Source organism: Myxine glutinosa, chromosome 2 (genome assembly GCF_964187855.1).
Source record: "Myxine glutinosa chromosome 2, kmMyxGlut1.1, whole genome shotgun sequence".
Taxonomy (NCBI): Eukaryota; Metazoa; Chordata; class Myxini; order Myxiniformes; family Myxinidae; genus Myxine; species Myxine glutinosa.
In genome coordinates this window covers 80,352,920-80,374,418 of record NC_136262.1, presented here as the reverse complement: position 1 = coordinate 80,374,418, position 21,499 = coordinate 80,352,920, and the positions used below count along the sequence as shown (strand labels likewise).

Here is a 21,499-nt window from a genome sequence, read left to right as displayed (position 1 = left end):
GGCAGTATAACAAAAAAAAAACACAGCAAGAGTATAAACCATATCTATAAAACCATAAAACTTGGAGAATAATGTAAAAGCAGGACAAACCGATAAAGGGTGGGCCAGGGATTATCACGTTCTGCTGTGCCAGTAACACGAAGTGGTGTTGGAAAGGCCTTACTAGGTGGCTGTACCAGCAAGTGTTGCACACCCTCGAGCATAATCAACATTTCCTCCAGCACCGCTCCCAGCCTGTCGAGCTTGAAGCCGTGTGGCTCTCTCCAAGAAACATACACATCTCCTTGCATTCCGATATCGTCGTCATCTTCCACGACTCGCTCCTCCTCCTCTCGATGGCGAGCAAATTCCTTGGATGATCTGCCAACCTCTGCAGCCAGCTCAAAAAAGTGGCATTTGCGGAGTAGAGCGACCGTGGCAGTGGCAACACGAACAGTTTGTCCAGCAAGGAGAAACTCAAGTAGATTGCTGTAGCCACTTCCAAACGCTCCGTGTATTTCAAAGAAGTCACGCATTCCCTCTGCACTGAAAAAGCACAATACAGTATAATATTAGAATAATATCAATTGAACGAATTGTACACAGACAGGTATTGCGATGGTTTAAAATAAGAAAGAGGAACAACTTTAATGTGGAACAAGTAAACGAAATAACATGTTTTAGGGCTACACACAGTTTTTTTAAGTTTTAAACTTTTTATTTTTTTATTTGATTTTGATAGATGAAGATGTACCAGAAAAGAGCATCGTGGGCCAAATTTCAGCTCTCCAGGATATATGGAACCTAGAAAACGAACGGCTCAAAGATTTGAAACAGGACAAACAAAGTTCAGGTGAAGTTAAATAAAAGTGTGTAAAAAGACTGGGGGAGTCAATTTCACAAGTCCTTCTCACAAGTCCAATGTAATTTTCTAGTTGCGGAGCAAAGTACGGTATCCCCCCCGCCCCCATTTTTTTTTTTTTCCAGCAATGATCGCACGATTGATTGGATGTCAACACAGGAAATGCTGTATTTAATTATTTTTTTATCACGCATGACAGAAGCTAGTTCATATTTATTACCTCTGCCACCAGAGGTGGATGGAGGTTATGTTTTCACCCCTGTCGGTTTGTCTGTTTGTGAACAAAATATGTCAAAAAGTTGTGGACGGATTCTGACGAAATTTGGCAGAGATGTAGCGTATGTTACAAGGACGAAATGATTAGATCTCGGTGAATATACGGATTCGGATCCGGCTACTAGAATTTTTTAAGTGATTCGTCACCATTGGGAGATAGGGCCAAACACGATACATAGCAGGATATCTCAAAAACTTGAGAACGGATTTGGACGAAACCTGGTGGACCGGTTGGGTGCCTGACAAGGAGAAAGAAGTTCGACTTTGGTGAAGATCTGAATATGGATTTGTATATGAAAATTATTTATTTTTTAAAGTGATGTTTCATTATTGAGAGATGGGGCCAAAACTATACATTGCGGGATATCTCAAAAAGTTATGGATTGATTTGGATGAAACTTGGTGGACAGGTTGTGTGTGTGACAAGGAAGAATCGATTCGATTTTGGTGAAGATCTGAATATGGATTCGGATATGAGAATTATTTAATTTTGTAAGCAATTCTTCACCATTGAGTGACATGGCCAACCAGGCGGAGGTATGCTCTCTACTGAGTGCCGTTCTAGTTCTCCTATGTGACAGTGTGCAGGAATGGGTTGTTTTTAGAGCAGAATACACAGCTGTGGGTTTAAATTGTAGCCAGGCAGTGCAGAGAGGTGCTTTCAAGAGCGAATAACAAAGAAATGAGAAAAGAGCAGGGAAGACATTGCAGTAATGATCAGCTGTCTGCAGTGGTGGTGTGTGCGGTTTGGGTGAGTTTTTAGTTTGGAGAATGGGGGACAATAATCATGGCGATACAGAGAAGATGGGAGAAGGTTTGATGGAGAACTTTCGATTTAGTCTGCAACTTAGATTCAGCAGTTTTTTTTCGAAATGTTGGTATTAATCGATCGATTTATTGCATCTGCATTCCTTGCTGTGTGCCTTTTCATGCGTTTTTGTGTTTTGTTTTTTTTGTATACAGAATCGAGGCTCGGGTAAGAGCTGACACATTCAACATGAAAACATGCACAGACACATAAAACATGCAATTAAGGGAGCGGGAGACAAGAGGGGGAGAGAGAGGGAAGCACACAAGCACAACAACAGAAGAGAACAGGGACATCGGTAGATCTGTGGAAGGGGGAGGGCTGGGGGAGGAGGGAGAGGTACACGGAATAAAGCAAATGAACACTTCTGAACAGCAAATGAACACTTCTAGGATTTTCAGGAAAGAAGTTGGGGATTGAAAGAGGCGGATTTGGGGTGTTTTAACAGGGGCAAAAAAGATAAAGGCTCTGGATGGGGAAAGATAAGAGATGGTGGTGAACAGCTGTTTTAAAGATCTGGAGGAATGAAAGGGATTGAAGAGAGTGTGGGAGTTTGTTCCAGAGGCGGGAGAAAAGAGGAATGAAGGAGTGAAGGTGAGCAGAGAGTCTTGATTTTGGCATTCACCAGAAGAGGATAACTGGCAGATCTTGTGCGTTTGGTGCTAGGTTCTAGGTTTTTTGTCCTCATCTGGGCCACATGCTCTTATGCACCTCGTTAGGCTCTGTCACTATGCTTCCTCCCCTTCCTCTTTTCACCTGATGGAATACCATTTTCAAACCAAGTCACATGTCACATCTTTTCTCCCAAAAGATCGAAAAGAAAACACCATAAGTTTATTCTGTAATTTTTTTTTTTTTTTTGTGTGTGTACAAGATCGAGGCTCTAGGCTATGAGCCAAGGGGGTTGGTCGGTACCATACAGATGGAGTAAGGCTCATTGTGATTTTTAGCAAGATATATGTCCCTAGATATGAAAAAAAAGTGATAGCAGTGGATAACTCTCGGCCATCTCTGTGTTATCACCCGAAATATTATTATACGCCTGCTTCGTTTCGCCAAAAAATGTGATATTTGCTAAAATTGGAATAAATATATGTTTTTAAGGACCACAGAGTGCCAATAATTTGCATACTGGATGCCAACTAATATAGTAATAGAAAATAGAACATTTGTGGGGGTTATTTATCAAAATATTGATATAATGACAAAAAATATGTTAAATTTAGTGAAAAAGTGGTCGAAATCGCTTCGAGTTCAGAATTCACATTGTACATTTTTGTCAATATTTCAAAAATGAAAACTCCCAGAGTAACATTTGACCCCTCAAAATCTTCGCAAGGAACCACTGCATTGGAATATATCATTACTTTGTAATATGGTGGTTGTTTGGGGCACATATTTTGGCAAAGGTCAAAATATGTTCAACCATACCCCCTAATTTTGATATTTTGGAACGAAACATAGCTTTTGAACATTTTAGGTTTATTCGTCCACTACTTTTGGTATCTCAGTGTAATTTTTGGTATTAGCTAGGATCCTAAAGTAGGTTTGTAACATCAGCTACATTATATTTCACAATGCAAAGATTTTGAGGGGTAAAATGTTACTCTGGGAGTTTTCATTTTTGAAATATTGATAAAATTGTACAATGTGAATTCTGAACTCGAAGCGATTTCGACCACTTTTTCACTAAATTTAACAGATTTTTTGTCATCTTTCCTCAGCAATGTTGTTTATGAAGAGCTGCTAACGACATACAGGTGTGTACATGTGGACAATTCTTATTATTTATTTATTGCTTGAAGAAAAATTGTTACGAAAAGATTTCATCAAAATACATGCACAACTTCTTTTGGCAGTCGCTACACCATGTTGGGATCTTCTGCCCAAGAGCCTTCTTCAGCCATTGCCAGTTCTACGTGGCGACCTCTAGGGTTGGCAGTTCCAGCAGCCTCCGCATTCTTGCCCAGGACGAGGAAACAAAGAAGAAGCCCGTACGTGGTGCCTTATGAAGTGGTGCTAACGACATAAAGGTGTGTACAATGTACATGTAGACAATTTTTATTATTCTTTGTTTGGGAGGGAGATGGGAGGGTGATGGGGCAGGGTGATGGGAGGATGATGGCAGGGTGATGGGAGGGTGATGGCAGGGTGATGGGAGGGTGATGGCAGAGGGTGATGGCAGAGGGTGATGGGAGGGTGATGGGGCAGGGTGCTGGGGCAGGGTGATGGCAGGGTGATGGCAGGGTGATGGGAGGGTGATGGCTGGGTGATGGGACGGTGATGGCAGAGGGTGATAGCAGAGGGTGATTGCAGAGGGTGATGGCAGAGGGTGATGGCAGAGGGTGGTGGCAGAGGGTGGTGGGAGGGAGATGGCAGGGTGATGGGAGGGTGATGGGAGGGTGATGGGGGGGAGATGGGAGGGTGATGGGGCAGGGTGATGGGACGGTGATGGCAGAGGGTGATAGCAGAGGGTGATTGCAGAGGGTGATGGCAGAGGGTGATGGCAGAGGGTGGTGGCAGAGGGTGGTGGGAGGGTGATGGCAGGGTGATGGGAGGGTGATGGCTGGGTGATGGGACGGTGATGGCAGAGGGTGATAGCAGAGGGTGATTGCAGAGGGTGATGGCAGAGGGTGATGGCAGAGGGTGGTGGCAGAGGGTGGTGGGAGGGAGATGGCAGGGTGATGGGAGGGTGATGGGAGGGTGATGGGGGGGAGATGGGAGGGTGATGGGGCAGGGTGATGGGGCAGGGTGATGGGGCTGGGTGATGGCAGGGTGATGGGAGGGTGATGGCAGGGTGATGGAAGGGTGATGGCAGAGGGTGATGGCAGAGGGTGATGGCAGAGGGTGATGGCAGAGGGTGATGGCAGAGGGTGATGGCAGGGAATTAACATTAACGAATAACATTTGTAATGTAATAATTTGTAATAATTTGTAGTAATAGATATAATAATAATAACGAATTCTGCTCTGTTTCAATTCTGTTTCAATTTGCTGATATGCTTTGCAAACCTTTTTTTTTTTTAACTATTTTAAAACTAATACAATTCGAACATGGAATACATACTGACACTGCACTTTCAGGTCTCCAACAAATCCTACCCTGTCGCCTCACCGTGGCGTAGGAGTGGCAATGGTCAATGGCATCGAATGTCATGGCTAGCAAAGACAGGGAGGTACACTTGATTTAAATTTGGAAATTTTTTTTTTTTTTTTTTTGGCCACGGAACGGGCACCCACGTACGGGCACGTCCTAGTTATATCAAAAATTTGATAAATAACCCCCACAAATGTTCTATATTTCTATTACTATATTAGTTGGCATCCAGTATGCAAATTATTGGCACACTGTGGTCCTTAAAAACATATTTATTCCAATTTTAGCAAATATCACATTTTTTGGCGAAGCGAAGCGGGCGTATAATAATATTTCGGGTGATAACACAGAGATGGCCGAGAGTTATACACTGCTATCACTTTTTTTTCATATCTAGGGACATATATCTTGCTAAAAATCACAATGAGCCTTACTCCATCTGTATGGTACCGACCGGTCAATTTGGGGGGTCTGGCTCACAGCCTACTCGTGAAAGAGCGAACATTAATCACACAGAAAGACAAACCGACACATAAAACATATATCATCGGGAGCGGTAGACAAGATGGGGAGAGAGGGGGAAGGACACAAACACAACATTTGAGAGCAGGGACCGAGAGACATTGAGACATCGAGAGATCTGAGAGAGGGCGAGGGCGAGGGCTTTGGGGGGGGGGGGCATGGGAAGGGGGGAGTGGGAGAGGTATAACACATATGGACACTGCCAGGACTTCCAGGAAAGAAGTTGGAATTTCAAACTAGGTGGATCTGGGGTGAATTAGCAGGGGAAGAAAAGATCAAGGTTTTGGATGGGGGAAGATACGAGATGGTGGTGAACGGTTGTTTTAAAGACCTGGCGGGAGGAGTGGGATTGAAGGGAGTGAGGGAGTTTGTTCCAGAGGCGGGAGAAAAGAGGAATGAAAGAGTGAAGGTGAGCAGAGAGCCGAGATTTCGGCAGTTTAACCATCAGAGGGTTGCTGGCAGATCTTGTGCGACCTGTAGGAATATTTGGGGGACAGAGCACAGAGAGAGCTGGGGGTGCAAGGCCGGAGAGGAGTCTTCTGGATGAGGTATAGCCCTTGCCACGTGACAAACTCAACAATGTGGCATGAACATTGCCTCCACAAGTGTAACATTAGTATTCTTCGTCATACCAGGTTATTTCTTGAAACAAATAAATTAATTTCAGAGAAGGTCTTTGTTTGCAGTGCAAAATATTTTGGCCTCCTGCTATGGCGAGAGTATGTTAGACGTGAAATTCTCTCGGAATAGTTGGAATCTCTCAACAGGAGGTCAACGTATACATAATCGAGGCTCGTGAAAGAGCTAACATTTATCACACAAACAAATCAAACAGACAAACAAAGTGTATAAAAGGGGGAGCGGTAGACAAGATGGGGAGAGAAGGGGAAGCACATAAACACAACATTTTTGAGGGACATCGGGAATGTGTGGGAGGGAGAGGGCTTGGGGGGAGGAGGCGTGGGAAGGGGGGTGGGGTGGGAGAAGTATAAACACAAGGACACCAAGGACTTCCAGGAAAGAAGTTGGTATTTCAAAAAAGAGGAATTTGGGGTGAAATTAGCGGGGGTAGAACAGATCAAGGTTTTGGATGGGGGAAGATAAGAGATGGTGGTGAACAGCTGTTTTAAAGACCTGGAGGGAGGAGTGGGATTGAAGGGAGTGGGGGAGTTTGTTCCAGAGGCGGGAGAAAAGAGGAATGAAAGAGTGAAGGTGAGCAGCGAGTCTTGATTTTGGCAGTTTAACCATAAGAGGGTTGCAGGCAGATCTTGTGCGACCTTTATGAATATTTGGGGGACAGAGCCCAGAGAGAGCTGGAGGAGCAAGGCCGGAGAGGAGTCGTAGTAGGTACCGGAGTACCGGAGTAGGTACTTCGACCGGAGAGGTAGAAGACAGAAAGACCACCAACCTGCCTGCGGTGAGTAAGTGAAGGGAATACGGAGGTAGCTTCATCACGGGAGATTACAATGATTCTGAACGCTTTGGTTTCAACAGCATGAAGGCGAGCTAGGTGTGAGGCAGGAGCACCAGCCCAGAGGGGAGAGCAGTATTCCATTGAGCTGCGGATGAAAGCCTTGTATGTGGTGAGGAGCTCAGGTGTGCCAAGAAAGGACTTCGCACGACGGAGGATGCCCAGTCGGCGACTGGCTTTGGAGGCCAGATTTGAAATGTGGTTTTCCCAGGAAAGATCATGGCAGATAGTGAGACCCAAAAGCTTGAGTGACAGAACTTCTTGGAGAGGATTATTCAGAAACTGGACTGGTTGTCCAGTCGGTCTTTTCGGAGAGACATCGTAAGAGAGTGAGATTTGTCAGGATTGAAAGACATGTTCCACTTGTTTGCCCAGTCAGTGATTTTGTCCAGGTCTGCAGAGAGTGAGGAGGCTGCAGACTGCCGATCTGAGGGATGAGGCATGGAGCGGCAGAGAGTGGAGTCATCAGCAAAGAGATAGAGAGGATTTTCAAGAAAGTCGGAGAGATCATTGATGAAGATCAGAAAAAGCACAGGGCCCAGAACACTGCCTTGGGGAACTCCATACTGAACAGGAAGAGGAGATGAGAGAAACCCATTCAGGGCCACAATTTGACTACGACTAGAGAGGAAGTCCACCAGCCATGCGTGAAGATTTCAATGGATGCCAAAGGAGGAGAGTTTGGTGAGCAGAGTGGGGTGCCAGGCCGTATCGAAGGCAGGTGATATATCGAGGGAGACAGTTCTAATTTCCTGTTTGGCATTGAGGACCTCCATCCATTGTTGAGACAGCAGAAGCAGCATGTCCAGAGTTGAGTGACCTGGTCTGAAACCCAATTGATGATCAGAGATCAAGCCATTGGAGAAGAGGAAAGATTTCATATCCGAAGCAATGATGGATTCCATGACTTTGCTGATAATTGGGAGGAGGCTGATTGGTCTGTAGTTACTAGGATCTGTTTTTGCACCTTTTTGTGTAAAGCGGTGATGTTGGCTGATTTCGAAGCAGATGGCAGTTGACCTTGAGCAAAAGAGAGGGTGAAGACAACAGAGAGAGGGAGTGAAAGAGCGGAAGAACAGGATTTTAGGACCCGTGGGCTGATGCCGTCAGGTCCAGTTGCAGAATCAGAGTCGAGGGTTGACAAACTTTTCCACCTTGTCAGGAGGAAAGGACACAGAGTCCAGGAGCAGCTGGGTACGACTGGGTACGGTGGGTTCAGAGAGGGATGGGTTTGGGACAAGATTTAGAGGCAAACACAGAGTTGAGGCATTCAGCTTTTTCACGTGCGGAGTCAGCTGTGCAGCCGTTTGAGGTAAGGGAGGGGATGGAGGGGGAACAAACACCAGAAACAGATTTGACCAGACGCCACCAGGATTTGGAAGAGGGAGACTGATAAGAGAGTTCGGTCTTGAGAAGGGAGAGATATTGTTTCCTGGCTCTCCTGAGGGTGGACACACACTTGTTTCGGGCTTTGTGAAAGGAAATGAGATTTCCTTCTGTTGGATTTGCTTTCCAGGAGACGAAGGCAAGTTGTTTCTGGGCAACAGCCTCACCACAAGATTCCGTGTACCATGGACGGGAGGAGAGGTATGACAACTGAAGACGAGATGGGATAAATCTGTGCATGAGAGAGAGCAATTTACTTTGGAAGAATTCCCAGGATGAGTTGATGTCAGAGGTGGTAGAGATGGGAGACCAGTCCAGATGATTGATGGGTGCTTGAAGACCGAGCCAGTTGGCCTGAGTGAAATGCCAGACTCGTTGACGCTGAGGAGGCTCTCTGAAAATGGTTAGAGAGATGTCCACTTTAACAAGCACATGATCAGATGAGCCGATTGGAGCAGAAGAAGAGCAGCGGACATTTTCAGGGAGGTTAGTCATAACCAAGTCCAGAAGAGAAGATGCTCCGTTGACTGAGATCCGGGTCGGGAAATTGACAGATTGTGTCAGTCTCAGTGAGTCGCAGAAGTCCTTTGCTGAGGAGCCATGGCTGGTGAGAGAGGTACCCACACCCAGCCAGCTGGCATGGTGACAATTGAAATCACCACATATGAGGAAGAGAGAGTTGGGATGAGTAGATAGAAGTTGGTCCATATTATCAGACAGCGAGATGTAGATGGAGTCATCACTGTTTGGTGGATGGTACAACACACATATGAACAAGAGGTGGGAGCGAAGGGGAAGCCGTAGCCAGAGGTATTCCTGGGGGTGAGGTGGAGAGAGGGCAGTGCAGGACGAGAGAGAAAGAGTTTTTGATAAAGATAGCAACCCCACCTCCAGGACGAGGCTCAGGTCTATCATACCGGAGGAGGGAGTAACCCAGGAGAGATACTAAGGAATCAGAGACATCATGAAGGAGGAAGGTTTCTGTTAAGCAGATCACATCTGCTTTGTCAGAAGCAACCTGTCTGGAGAGATCAGTTAAGTTTGAACGAAGGCCCCGGATGTTTGAGGTCCATACCGTTAATGAAGAGGAGGGGGGGGGGCATCGGATACAGAACAGGGGGGGGGATAGGGGTAGGGTAAGACGTGGAAGAGGAGGAAGAGGTAGGGAGAGCTGTTGGAGGTGTGTCAGAGATTTCAAAATAGCTCGGAGAAAGGGAAGGATGGGGCAGACAAAAGCTTTGATGGTGATTGGGTGAGGCACAGTGAGGTGTTATTTGAGGAGGGGGAAGAGCGAGGCAGCAGGTTGGGGGAGATGGAGGTGAGAGTTGGAAGGGGGAAGAAGCAGGGACGCTTTGAGGAGGAGGGGTGAGAGGGGGGAAATGGAGAAGAAATGAGGGTGGAGAGATTTGAAGGGGAGTGGCGAGGGGGGAGTTTATGGGGGGAGGGGTTAGGGGGGAGTTTAGGAGGGAAGGGACAAGGGGAGAGATTTGAAAGGGATGGGAGATGGGGGAGATTTGGAGGGGAGGGGTGAGGAGGGAGTCTTTGAGGGGAGGGGCGGATACACACAAACTGACAGAAAGGCAGACGGACACACACAAACTGACAGAAAGGCAGACTGACACACACAAACTGACAGAAAGGCAGACGGACACACAAACTGACAGAAAGGCAGACGGACACACACAAACTGACAGAAAGGCAGACGGACACACACAAACTGACAAAGGCAGACGGACACACACAAACTGACAGAAAGGCAGACTGACACACACAAACTGACAGAAAGGCAGACGGACACACACAAACTGACAGAAAGGCAGACGGACACACACAAACTGACAGAAAGGCAGACGGACACACACAAACTGACAGAAAGGCAGACGGACACACACAAACTGACAGAAAAGGCAGACGGACACACACAAACTGACAGAAAGGCAGACGGACACACACAAACTGACAGAAAGGCAGACGGACACACACAAACTGACAGAAAGGCAGACGGACACACACAAACTGACAGAAAGGCAGACGGACACACACAAACTGACAGAGGCAGACACACTCCCACCAACCACAGAGAGGCAGACACACACTCCCACCAACCACAGAGAGGCAGACACACACTCCCACCAACCACAGAGAGGCAGACGCACACTCCCACCAACCACAGAGAGGCAGACACACTCCCACCAACCACAGAGAGGCAGACACACACTCCCACCAACCACAGAGAGGCAGACACACACTCCCACCAACCACAGAGAGGCAGACACACACTCCCACCAACCACAGAGAGGCGGACACACACTCCCACCAACCACAGAGAGGCAGACACACACACCCACCAACCACAGAGAGGCAGACACACACTCCCACCAACCACAGAGAGGCAGACACACACTCCCACCAACCACAGAGAGGCAGACACACACTCCCACCAACCACAGAGGCAGACACACACTCCCACCAACCACAGAGAGGCAGACACACTCCCACCAACCACAGAGAGGCAGACACACACTCCCACCAACCACAGTGAGGCAGACACACTCCCACCAACCACAGACACACCCACAAACACACAGACACACCCACAAACACACACACCATGTAGAAGTGTCTGAAGCAGACAGGCTACTTTGTGTTTCTAAACCATGATGTCAAAATTAAAAGTCTCTATTGGTTCAAAAGGCACTTTTTTAAAGGGGCATTTGAGTGATTGCTTTGCCTGTTTCTTGCACTTCTCACTGAGGTCAAGTATAAAACGAAATAAAAAGACAAAGCTGCTTGCTGTATACATGTACTCCTGATAAAATTGCAAGCTTTTGCCTTTGGAGACTAGCATCTGACTATTCAAAATAGCAACTTTGAGTCTCTCAATCATAAAATGGACACATTGTGGTAATTTATTCTGAGATGACTGAAAAGGAAAAGTATAGAAACAACAATATGCTACAGCCAGGAGTCTTTGATGACTTTCACAATATCTATAACTCCTGTGCATAAATAAAGCACCAGCTTTAAATAGTATCCCATCTCTCTGACTTGTGAAAAATGTAAACCTTTGTGTTTGTATAGATTCTTAAAAACACCCAATAAGGTACAGTATAGAATGGCAAAATGATATGGTATGTTTGCAGAACTTCAATAATAAAAACATTGCGGCATGCTTTACAAAGCCTCTTCAGCCCACTGTACCTTTCAAGGAGGGTGTCCAGGGCCCGTAATGCCAACAGCTTTAGTGAAGACGCCATATGTTCATCAAACAAGAGGGTAAGCACCTGATGTGCCACGCCAGCCTCCGTCAAGGCATGTGATGCCACATCCCCACATCCCGCCAGTCCTGTGGCCAACTTCAGACCTGCTTTTAGCAGCCGCATGTTGATAGCAATGGGGAGTGAAGCAGCTTCCTCCATGCAAAGTGCTCGTCCACACCACTTGGCCAAGGTGCGCACGACATTCTCACGGCCCTGTGACTGGCACAAAGCGAGTGCGAGAAGTGATGAAACCTCTTCCAAGGCCATGACCCACTCTGGACCATGAGCTGTTGCATTTTTTGCGATGATGTCGTGCAGACGGGCCGCTTCGTTCACCCCCACCTCTATCCTCCCAGCTCGCGCAGGTTGGCAAGTCAGCTTCTGCAGCCGCTGCTCGAAACTGTGCGGAGAGAGAGTGCCGGGCAGCTCCTTGGGAGAGGTGACAAAGGCGCCACCCCTCCAAAACCAACCACAATCTTTGGCAGGAAACGCGGATAAAGTTCACTTGCAACTTCGACTGTCATCAAGAACAATGTCAGTGGGTGCATCATTTAACATCTCTACAAGCAATAATGTCACAGGGCAACCAAGTTGTCTTTCTTATGGAAAAAAATTCGTTGACGCTGGGCCCAATAAGTCAGCTTCCTCAAAACAAAGACACAGTCAGGCAACGTAATTATACTTTAAAGGCTTTATACTAAAACTATTTATGTCAAAGTATACCGCTTAAAGTATCACAGGATGTCCACACAGCCAGGATCAAATCCAAACATCCCTTCGGTAAAAGGATGCAAAACTCAATATCAAATTAACTTAATGCACCAAGTTCAAATGTTCAGCAGGAAGAGCTTCACTCTAGAAGGGGGGGGGGGGGAAAGAACCATCGTGGCTCCTCTGTGCTGGACATAGCAATGTTAAAGAACTACCATTAAAACACATTGGATAAAACAAAACACTGACCTTGATGTCAAGGACAGTGACTTTTGTGTTTAAAACTAGTACCGTACTTAGATGCACAGATTCAAAGGCAAACACCTTCATGGATTCTATACACAAAATGTGGTTCACTGCACTTTTGTGCATCTCATAAAGGATCAAAGCTTAGACTGAACACCAAACAGGAAGGAAAGTTGGGGGGGGGAGGGGGAGGTAAAGTCACCACTGCAATGCTGAAGAGCTTCAAACCTGTAAGTGTTATTGGTTATGTCAAGCAAAGAGAGCACATTTAAGTTAAATTTAAGTGTCAATTTGGCTGTTTATGTAAAAGAAAGACAAAACCAGCTCCTATAATTATTTTTGCAAGAAGGCAGACAAAACCAGATCTAGTAGCCCACGAGCTCCAAAGCTTTGCTATTTAATTTCTTTTTCTTTTTCCAGAAACAGGCATCGCTAGTTTGTTGCAAATCCTGCTACATTTCAAGTGCCAAACCAAGAACGCACCAAGATTCGATCAATAACCATTCTTTCGATTATGTTCAAAGACAACAACAGGCTGGAACTCCAGGAGCTGCGCATTGTCGTATACGGAGGCCACTAAAGCCCACAACCTCATCCCAACCCTCTTTCCAGAATGGTGGAAAATGGCCACAAACTCAAAAACCTTCAGAACAACGTTGTAAGTGTACATTGTTTTAAAGGGAGCATGATGGTTCCTTCAACCTCTTGGTGCCATTCTGACTTCATAGTAGTTCAGCCAACACATCTCAGCTCAGGAGCCCAGCTTACATCAGACCAGGCCCTGCATTGGCCACCTGTTCAACTCACAGCAACCACCTGCATACCACTTTGGCGGTCATACTGTCAGCAGCTAAGAGCGCAAAAGTAGCAGCGGAGGGGATCCTACACCAGCTCGCTGTGTACTCTTTGGGACTATATGACCAACAACCCTTGAAGAGATGTCTGCAGAAGGGCAGAGCAGAACACAGTACGCACGGTGTCAAGTATGGCAGCCCGAAGTGCACCAGGAGAGACAGCTCCTTGTCCAGAGGGTCATAAGTCATGGACGGCATAGAGGCAAGCTCCTCGGCCATGTAGCTGTCCAATTCCATGCCCGGGTACTTGTAATCACCACGCTCCTCGTCCGGAATGCTCTCCTCATCACTCGAAATTTGCTCATAGCCATCATCTGCCAGATAGAAATCGAGACAGAAAACAAGAAAACAAAATGGCACATATACTTTTACAAATAAGATTCACACATATTAGAAAGCGGCTTCATAGCATTCAGAACGAGGACAACATATGTGTATTATCAATTTCACACACCCCAAGAAATCTGGTCTTTTCATTCACTTTCATAGTACATAATCTATCTATAATTCCAGTAATCTCTGTGTGTATGTGTGTGTGTCTGTGTGTGTGTGTGTGTTTGTCTGTGACCGCTGTTTCTCGACAACTACCGGTCCGATATACTTGAAACTTGCCAGGTATATTGCTGGGGACCCGAGGATGTGCCTTTTCAAGGTTTGAAATTAATCGGACAAGTGGTTCCCAAGGTATGGTCACCGTACTCGCAAGCCGTTCGCTTTGGCTTTGCGAATGGACCAAACCATTTCATGTAAATAGAGGGGGGGGTTCTGTGGTCGTTACTGGCTTTGCGAATGGATCAAACCATTTCATGTAAATAGAGGGGGGGGTTCTGTGGTCGTTACTGCCACGTGGTTTCAAAGTTTTTTTTTGTTGTTGTTGTTTGCACGCATGTTTTTTTGCACGCACGTACGGGCAAGCACGTACGGGCAAGCACGTACGTGCGGGCACGCCCTAGTAATACTAAAATATGCAATTTGGTGACTGCCTGTTTGACCATGATACATTCGGTCATTACTTATCCAATCTCAACCAAGTTTGATAGTAGGACGAAGGGTCACACAATGGAGGCTGTAGCGACTTCATTTTCCCACATCCTCAAGGGGGTTTTCCGCCTTGGGGAAAATCCGTGTTAAGATGTACATCCGTGTTAAGAAAGGTAATCATGGCGTTTTTCCAAAGCCGCTTCTAATAACAAAAGTAATAGCAACATTAATGATATTTGCACGATATTAATGTTATTGCAAAACAATATTAATACGAATAATATCCCCTCTCCCAAAGGGGGGTTTCCTCCTTGGACAAACGCCATGCATGTATAAATTAGCTTATTGTGGCGCTTCGTGGGCCACGGTCTAGTTAATCGGCCAATAGGTCTAGTTAATGACTATCGGAAACAAATCCCACCTAAGTGCTATAGTTTTTGCTTTAAAAATATTATATATATATATATATATATTATATATATATATATATATATATATATATATATATATATATATATATATATATATATACATATATATATATATATATACATATATATATATATATATATACATACATATATATATATATATATATATATATATATATATATATATATATATACATACATATATACATATATACATATATACATATATACATATATACATATATACATATATACATATATACATATATACATATATACATATATACATATATATATATATTGTTGCGAATATGGAATTTGGCCTCCATATCCGCTTGTAAATATTCCCCTATTTCTCCAATACTCCCCAACTTTCCCCAATCCCCCATTCCCTAGTCCCATTGCATGTAAATAACACTCAGTAGAGCCGACCTTCCCCTTATTCCCCCATTAAATGTCGTGCCCAGGTCCACCGCACCACACGTAGACAACTTTCGGACATCTTGCTAGTTATTCTTAATCTATGTCAGTTAAGGACTCGTTTCCATTAATTCTGACTCTTCGTTGCACCAGAATGTGATTATATGGCATCAGTAGTGAGTTTAGGACCTTTCCCATACCTCCTTCCATCTTCTTCCCCAACAATTACAACAACAACAGAGGAGATGGCGGCGGCGCGGGGGAGGATGCGTCCTCACACCGGCTCGATTAGCGCCATTGACCACGCGCTCCACGGGGTTACCACGGAGGGGCTGGCTGTCAGCTCCTCCTCAAGGGCGGAGCCTGGTAACCCCCCGCACCCAATCAGAAGGGCGGACCGATTCCATCTGGGGCGGCGCTAGCGAGCCGAGGGCGTGTCACTCCCCGCCGGATATACGTGGCGACTTACCGGAAGTGAAGAGAGATGCGCCCCCAGCTGGAGAAAGAGGTACCTGCGAGCGCTGAGTCAGATGCGCCCCGCCTGAGAAAGAACGTTGCCTGCGATCGCTGAGAGAGAAAGACCCGCCTGAGAAAGAACGTCCCCTCCGAGCGCTGTGACCTCCCTGCATCTTTGGACCGGACTGTACCCTGCTTTGAGCCAAGAGTGCACCTTGAGCCATCGCTATCTGCCTTTCCCAGCCATCAATCCCCGTGTGAGTCAGCCGTTGTCCCGTTTACCTGTCGTCTGTCCGGGGTTAATATAAGTGTGTCTAAGTGCCTGTCTTCCTGTGATATACCTCTAGCCCCTGTAATCTAACCTTTCCTTACGAATATAATTGAGAATCGAAACATTGGTGTCTGTCATTATAACCCAGCCGGGTGTCTTCTTTTTCTTATTGAGCCAGCGTAACGCGACTTCGTCAACGTCGAGTATAATCGGGTAATTTGTGCGGACACGACGGCCATTCCGCTCGGCCCACCTTAACATCAAAGTCGTGTCTGTAACAATACACACACACACACACACACACACACACACACACACACACACACACACACACACACACACACACACACACACACACACACACACACACACACACACACACACACACACACACACACACACACACACACACACACACACACACACACACACACACACACACACACACACACACACACACACACACACACACACACACACACACACACACACTTTATAACTCTTCAAAATATTATTACACAAATCTAATGTGCTGGCCCAATGGCCGAATGGATAAAGCATCAGACGACTCCCAAGTTGGGGACTGTGGGTATGAATCCCGTCTGGGTTGAATATTTTTTTCCCCTTACTTTTTCAAGTCTTTTATATCGTCTTGAATAAAGTATTTTACGATGAACAAATTTGCATTTTGTTCGTATTTAAAATGTATCTTGTGAAAAATGCCAGGGGCATAGAAAAGGCCCCTTTACATGGTATGTGTCATGTAAAGAAGGGACCTTCCATAATTTGTATAAAATGCCAAAAATACAAAATAAGGGGCATTCAAAAATTTCATGTGCATGCTGGACTACCCTTGTGTTCTGAGGAGGAACCAAGTAATGCTCTAGAAAAGTTCATATAAAGGGGCGCCCTATATCTGGCTAATAAAATACATTTACTTCTTCATGCAGCTGCATGAAACAAATTGGCACCTCTTTAGTATACTGTACTGGCATTTTACCCAAGAATAGCCTTTACATTCCAGCAGCTAGGTCAAATAATGTGGATTGAAAACTGTGTACAAAACCTATAATATAGGAAATATTTATGAAGACAAACAAGTGATACATTTACAAGAGTTAAAAACATCCATAGTCATCATACCCTCCCTAACCCCAATTCTTCCTTGCCAAGTTATCATGTTTACCCCTCTCCCGTAACCCACCTTTCCTTACATTGATGTTTCATCCCTAATCTTCCCTTTCACTTCTTACAGCCCCATTCTTGCTGTGTTTGAGCTTGGAGCCAGCTAGTTCAACCCTGCATTGTCCTCTTCACATCTCTTATTCTTCATCCTCACCCATTCTTTCCCCAAGTGTCCCCTTCCCTGCTGGTGGTGGGTTTCTCCACTTTCCACTATCTCTAGTTCTTATGTTCTGTGCCCTAGCTCTTCCATGAGTGTAGACTTCATGCACAAAAAAAAAAATGGTGAATGTATTAAGAGTACAAGAAAAATAAAAAATATTGATATAAACAGCCACAATTATTTGCAGGATACAGAAAAATAGTTCAGCCTTCAAAACATATTTATAAAAAAAGAACCCAGTTAGTTATCATTTCAAAAGAGAAAATAAGATGCAATAACGATAGATGAACTCAATTACTTCGATTCATTTGTAAAGAGCAAACATTTTCAACTTTGTCCAACCCAGGATTTTTGCAGTTCAATGTCCATTTCAACCTTTTGGCTTGGTGACCTCATCTATTCAGCAGTTTGAGGTAGCTACATGATGTCCTTTCAAATACTTTGTTCAAAAGTGAATCTTATGAAAGGCATCATTTATGGCTGCCTTCACAATCAATCTCTTTTGGAAGATTTTAATTGAGACATGAGCATGGTGCTCACGTCTCTTCGTGACATTCAAAATCAACAGGAATCTGTTGATAGTTAGTAACTTATACAAAGGTACTCGTGCTGCCTCTTCTTTCTTCTCACTTCCTAAAATAAGCAAACATCGATCTGGTGTGGAATCTTATAAATACAGATTATTATTTTTTACCTTGTAGGTATTTTAAACAAGCACATGACCATGTAATTTTAGCTGTGTTATAGTAACGAAACAATTTTGAGGCTTTTTGGCTAAGCAGGAAAAAATAGAAGTCAAAAGTGACAATACGCACCTCCGTCAGCTTCCTCATCTTCTTCTGGAAGGCTCTCCACACCTTGTGTCTCTTCCTCACCATCCCCAACATCTTCTTCTTCATCATCTTCCTCATCGACCACTTCTTCCATTTCATTCCTGACTGCATCCTCATCCTCCACATCATCTCCTCCTTGTTCCTCCTCTTCGTCTACCTCCTCCACTTCCTCCTTGACCACAACAGAAACAGTCGCAGGTGCCCTTCCGCCAGAAAAACTATCGTCATTCAACCGCTGATGTCCACTCTCCGATGAAATTGTCTCGAGGTATTCATCCTTTGGAGGAACTTCATCTATTACAGCAGGCACTGAAAAGGTAAGTCAAAAGTGGTTGAGCACAAAGCTCGAAACAAACTAGCAATGTGACATCATGCTGCAAAGGCCACTCAAGATAAACCACAAGACCTGAACAGAAAGTTGCAAGAGCTACGACTATCAGAGATGGAACTACTCAAATCATGTCTCATGGGATCAATACGTGTTATGTTTGGAAAAGGTTGGTAAGAATGCAGAAGAAACCATGAAAAAAGGAAGGGAAATGCTGCATTCCTCACATTAAAACGTCAAAACAGAAAATAGTCTGGAAAAGTCAAGTTAAGGCTATATCGGTAGTGTGGGTGGAGAGGCGGGGGTTGGGGGGGTGTTGTGTTGATGGGGGAGGGTGTGGAGAATTGTGATGCAGCTGCTCAAAGCCACAATTGCTCATGGCGGTCTGTGCATCGCTGTTATAAGCCAAGGAGGAGCTGGATTTGCAATAAACAATTAAATGCAATAAACTTGCAATATTTGCAATATTGCATTTGCAATTTGCAAGAAACAAATCACAACAAACCCAATTTGTTATCAATGTTCGTCTTTCATTAATCATCCACTTTCGAAACTCCCCTCTTGCCCCTCCCCTCCAAATCCACCCCCCCCTTGCACCTACACTCCTAAACTCCCCCCTTGCCCCTCCACTCCTAAACTCCCCCCTTGCCCCTCCACTCCTGAACTCCCTCCTTGCCCTTCCCCTCCTAAACTCCCCCCTTGCCCCTCCCCTCCAAATCCCCCCCTTGCCCCTACACTCCCCCCTTGCCCCTCCCCTCCTAAACTCCCCCCTCACTCCTCCCCTTCAAAACTCCCCCCCAACCCCTCCCATTCAAATCTCCCCCCATACCATTCCTCTCCAATTCTCCCTCCTCCCCCCTCCTCCTCAAAGCTGCCTCCTCCCCACTTCGTCTCCCTTCTATCTCATACCTCCACCCCCCCCCCCCCCCAAACCTTCTACTTTCCTCTGCCCCCCCCTCAAACAACCCCTCACTGTGCCTCATCCCTTCACCATCAAACCTTTCATCCTCCTCATCGTTCCCTTTCTTGGAACTCTTCTGTAATCTCTGACACACTATCAACTGCTCTCCCTACCTCCCCCTCTCATCCTTCATCTTACCCTACTCCTCCCCTCCCCTGTTACTGTACCCGATGCTCCCCCTCTCTCTTCATTAACGGTATGGACCTCAAACATCCGGGGCCTTCGCTCAAACCTGACTGATCTCTCCATACAGGTTGCTTCTGACAATCCAGACTTGATCTGCTTAACAGAGACTTTCCTCCTTCAAGATGTCTCTGATTCCTTAATATCTCTTCCTGGTTACTCCCTCCTCCGGTATGATAGACCTGAGCCTCGTCCTGGTGGTGGGGTGTCTACCTTTATCAAAAACTCTCTTCCTCACTCTCCTTGCACTGCCCTCTCTCCTCCTCACCCCCAGGAGTACCTCTGGCTACGGCTTCCTCTCCGCTCCCACCTTTTGTTCATATGTGTTCTGTACCGTCCTCCAAACAGTGATGACTCCATTTACATTTCACTGTCTGACAACATGGACCAACTTCTATCCACTCATCCCAACTCTATCTTCCTCATATGTGGTGACTTCAACTGTCATCATGCCAGCTGGTTGGGTGTGGGTTCCTCTCTCACCAGTCATGGCACCTCAGCAAAGGACTTCTGTGACTCACTGCGATTGACACAATCTGTCAATTTCCCGACCCGGATCTCAACCAATGGAGTATCTTCTCTTCTAGACTTGGTTATGAAAAACTTCCCTGCTAATGTCTGCTGCTCTTCTTCTGCTCCAATCGGTTCTTCTGATCATGTGCTTGTCAAAGTGGACATCTCTCTGGCCATTCTCAGAGAGCCTCCTCAGCGTCGACGAGTCTGGCATTTCACTCAGGCCGACTGGGACGGTCTTCAAGCAGCCATCAATCGTCTGGATTGGTCTCCCATCTCAACTGCCTCTGACATCAATTCTTCCTGGGAATTCTTCCAAAGCAAACTGCTCTCTCTCATGCACAAATTTATCCCATCTCGTCTTCAGTTGTCTTACCCTTCCTCCCGTCCATGGTACACTGAATCTTGTGGTGAGGCAGTTGCCCTGAAACAACTTGCCTTTGCCTCTTGGAAGGCAAATCCAACTGAAGGCAATCTCAGTTCCTTCCACCAAGCTCGGAACAAGTGTGTGTCTACCCTCAGGAGTGCCAGGAAGCACTATCTCTCCACACTCAAGAATGAACTCTCAAACCTGTCTCCTTCCTCCAAATCCTGGTGGCGTCTGGTCAAATCCGTTTCTGGTGTTTGTTCCCCCTCCATCCCCTCCCTTACCTCAAATGGCCACACAGTTGACATCGCACGTGACAAAGCCGAATGCCTCAACTCTGTGTTTGCCACAAAATCCTGTGTCCCAAACCCATCTCTCTCTGTTCCCACCCTTCCCAGTCGAACCCAACTGCTCCTGGACTCTGTGTCCTTCTCTCCTGACAAGGGGGTGGAGTTTTTGTCTTACCTCGACTCTGATTCTGCAACTGGACCAGACGGTATCAGCCCACGGGTCCTAAAATCCTGCTCTGCTGCTCTATCTCACCCTCTCTCTGTCCTTTTCACCCTCTCTTTTGCTCAAGGTCATCTGCCAGCATCCTGGAAATCAGCAAACATTACCGCTTTACACAAAAAAGGTGCAAAAACAGATCCTTGCAACTACAGACCAATCAGCCTGCTCCCAATTATCAGCAAAGTCATGGAATCCATCATTGCTTCGGATATGAAATCTTTCCTCTTCTCCAACGGCTTGATCTCTGATCATCAATTTGGTTTCAGACCAGGTCACTCTACTCTGGACATGCTGCTTCTGCTGTCTCAACAATGGATGGAGGTCCTCAATGCCAAACAGGAAATCAGAGCTGTCTCCCTCGACATATCACGTGCCTTCGATACGGTCTGGCACCCAGCTCTGCTCACCAAACTCTCCTCCTATGGTAT

The 21,499-nt window shown here is 45.8% G+C and overlaps 1 protein-coding gene across 3 annotated transcripts in view; it reads right to left on the bottom strand.

Annotated features, from left to right (window-relative positions):
* Window positions 1-21,499, bottom strand: part of VIRMA (vir like m6A methyltransferase associated) — a 285,574-nt gene that overhangs the window by 95,490 nt on the left and 168,585 nt on the right. For 2 of the 3 annotated variants that reach the window (XM_078773440.1, XM_078773441.1), the window contains exons 7-10: window positions 18,192-18,518; window positions 13,594-13,786; window positions 11,603-12,061; window positions 91-525 (exon numbers count right to left, since the gene is read on the bottom strand). In XM_078773440.1, coding sequence (XP_078629566.1) covers window positions 91-525; window positions 11,603-12,061; window positions 13,594-13,786; window positions 18,192-18,518 — 1,414 coding nt within the window. The remainder of the gene's footprint in view (window positions 1-90; window positions 526-11,602; window positions 12,062-13,593; window positions 13,787-18,191; window positions 18,519-21,499) is intronic. The other variant, XM_078773442.1, reaches the window with a different exon arrangement.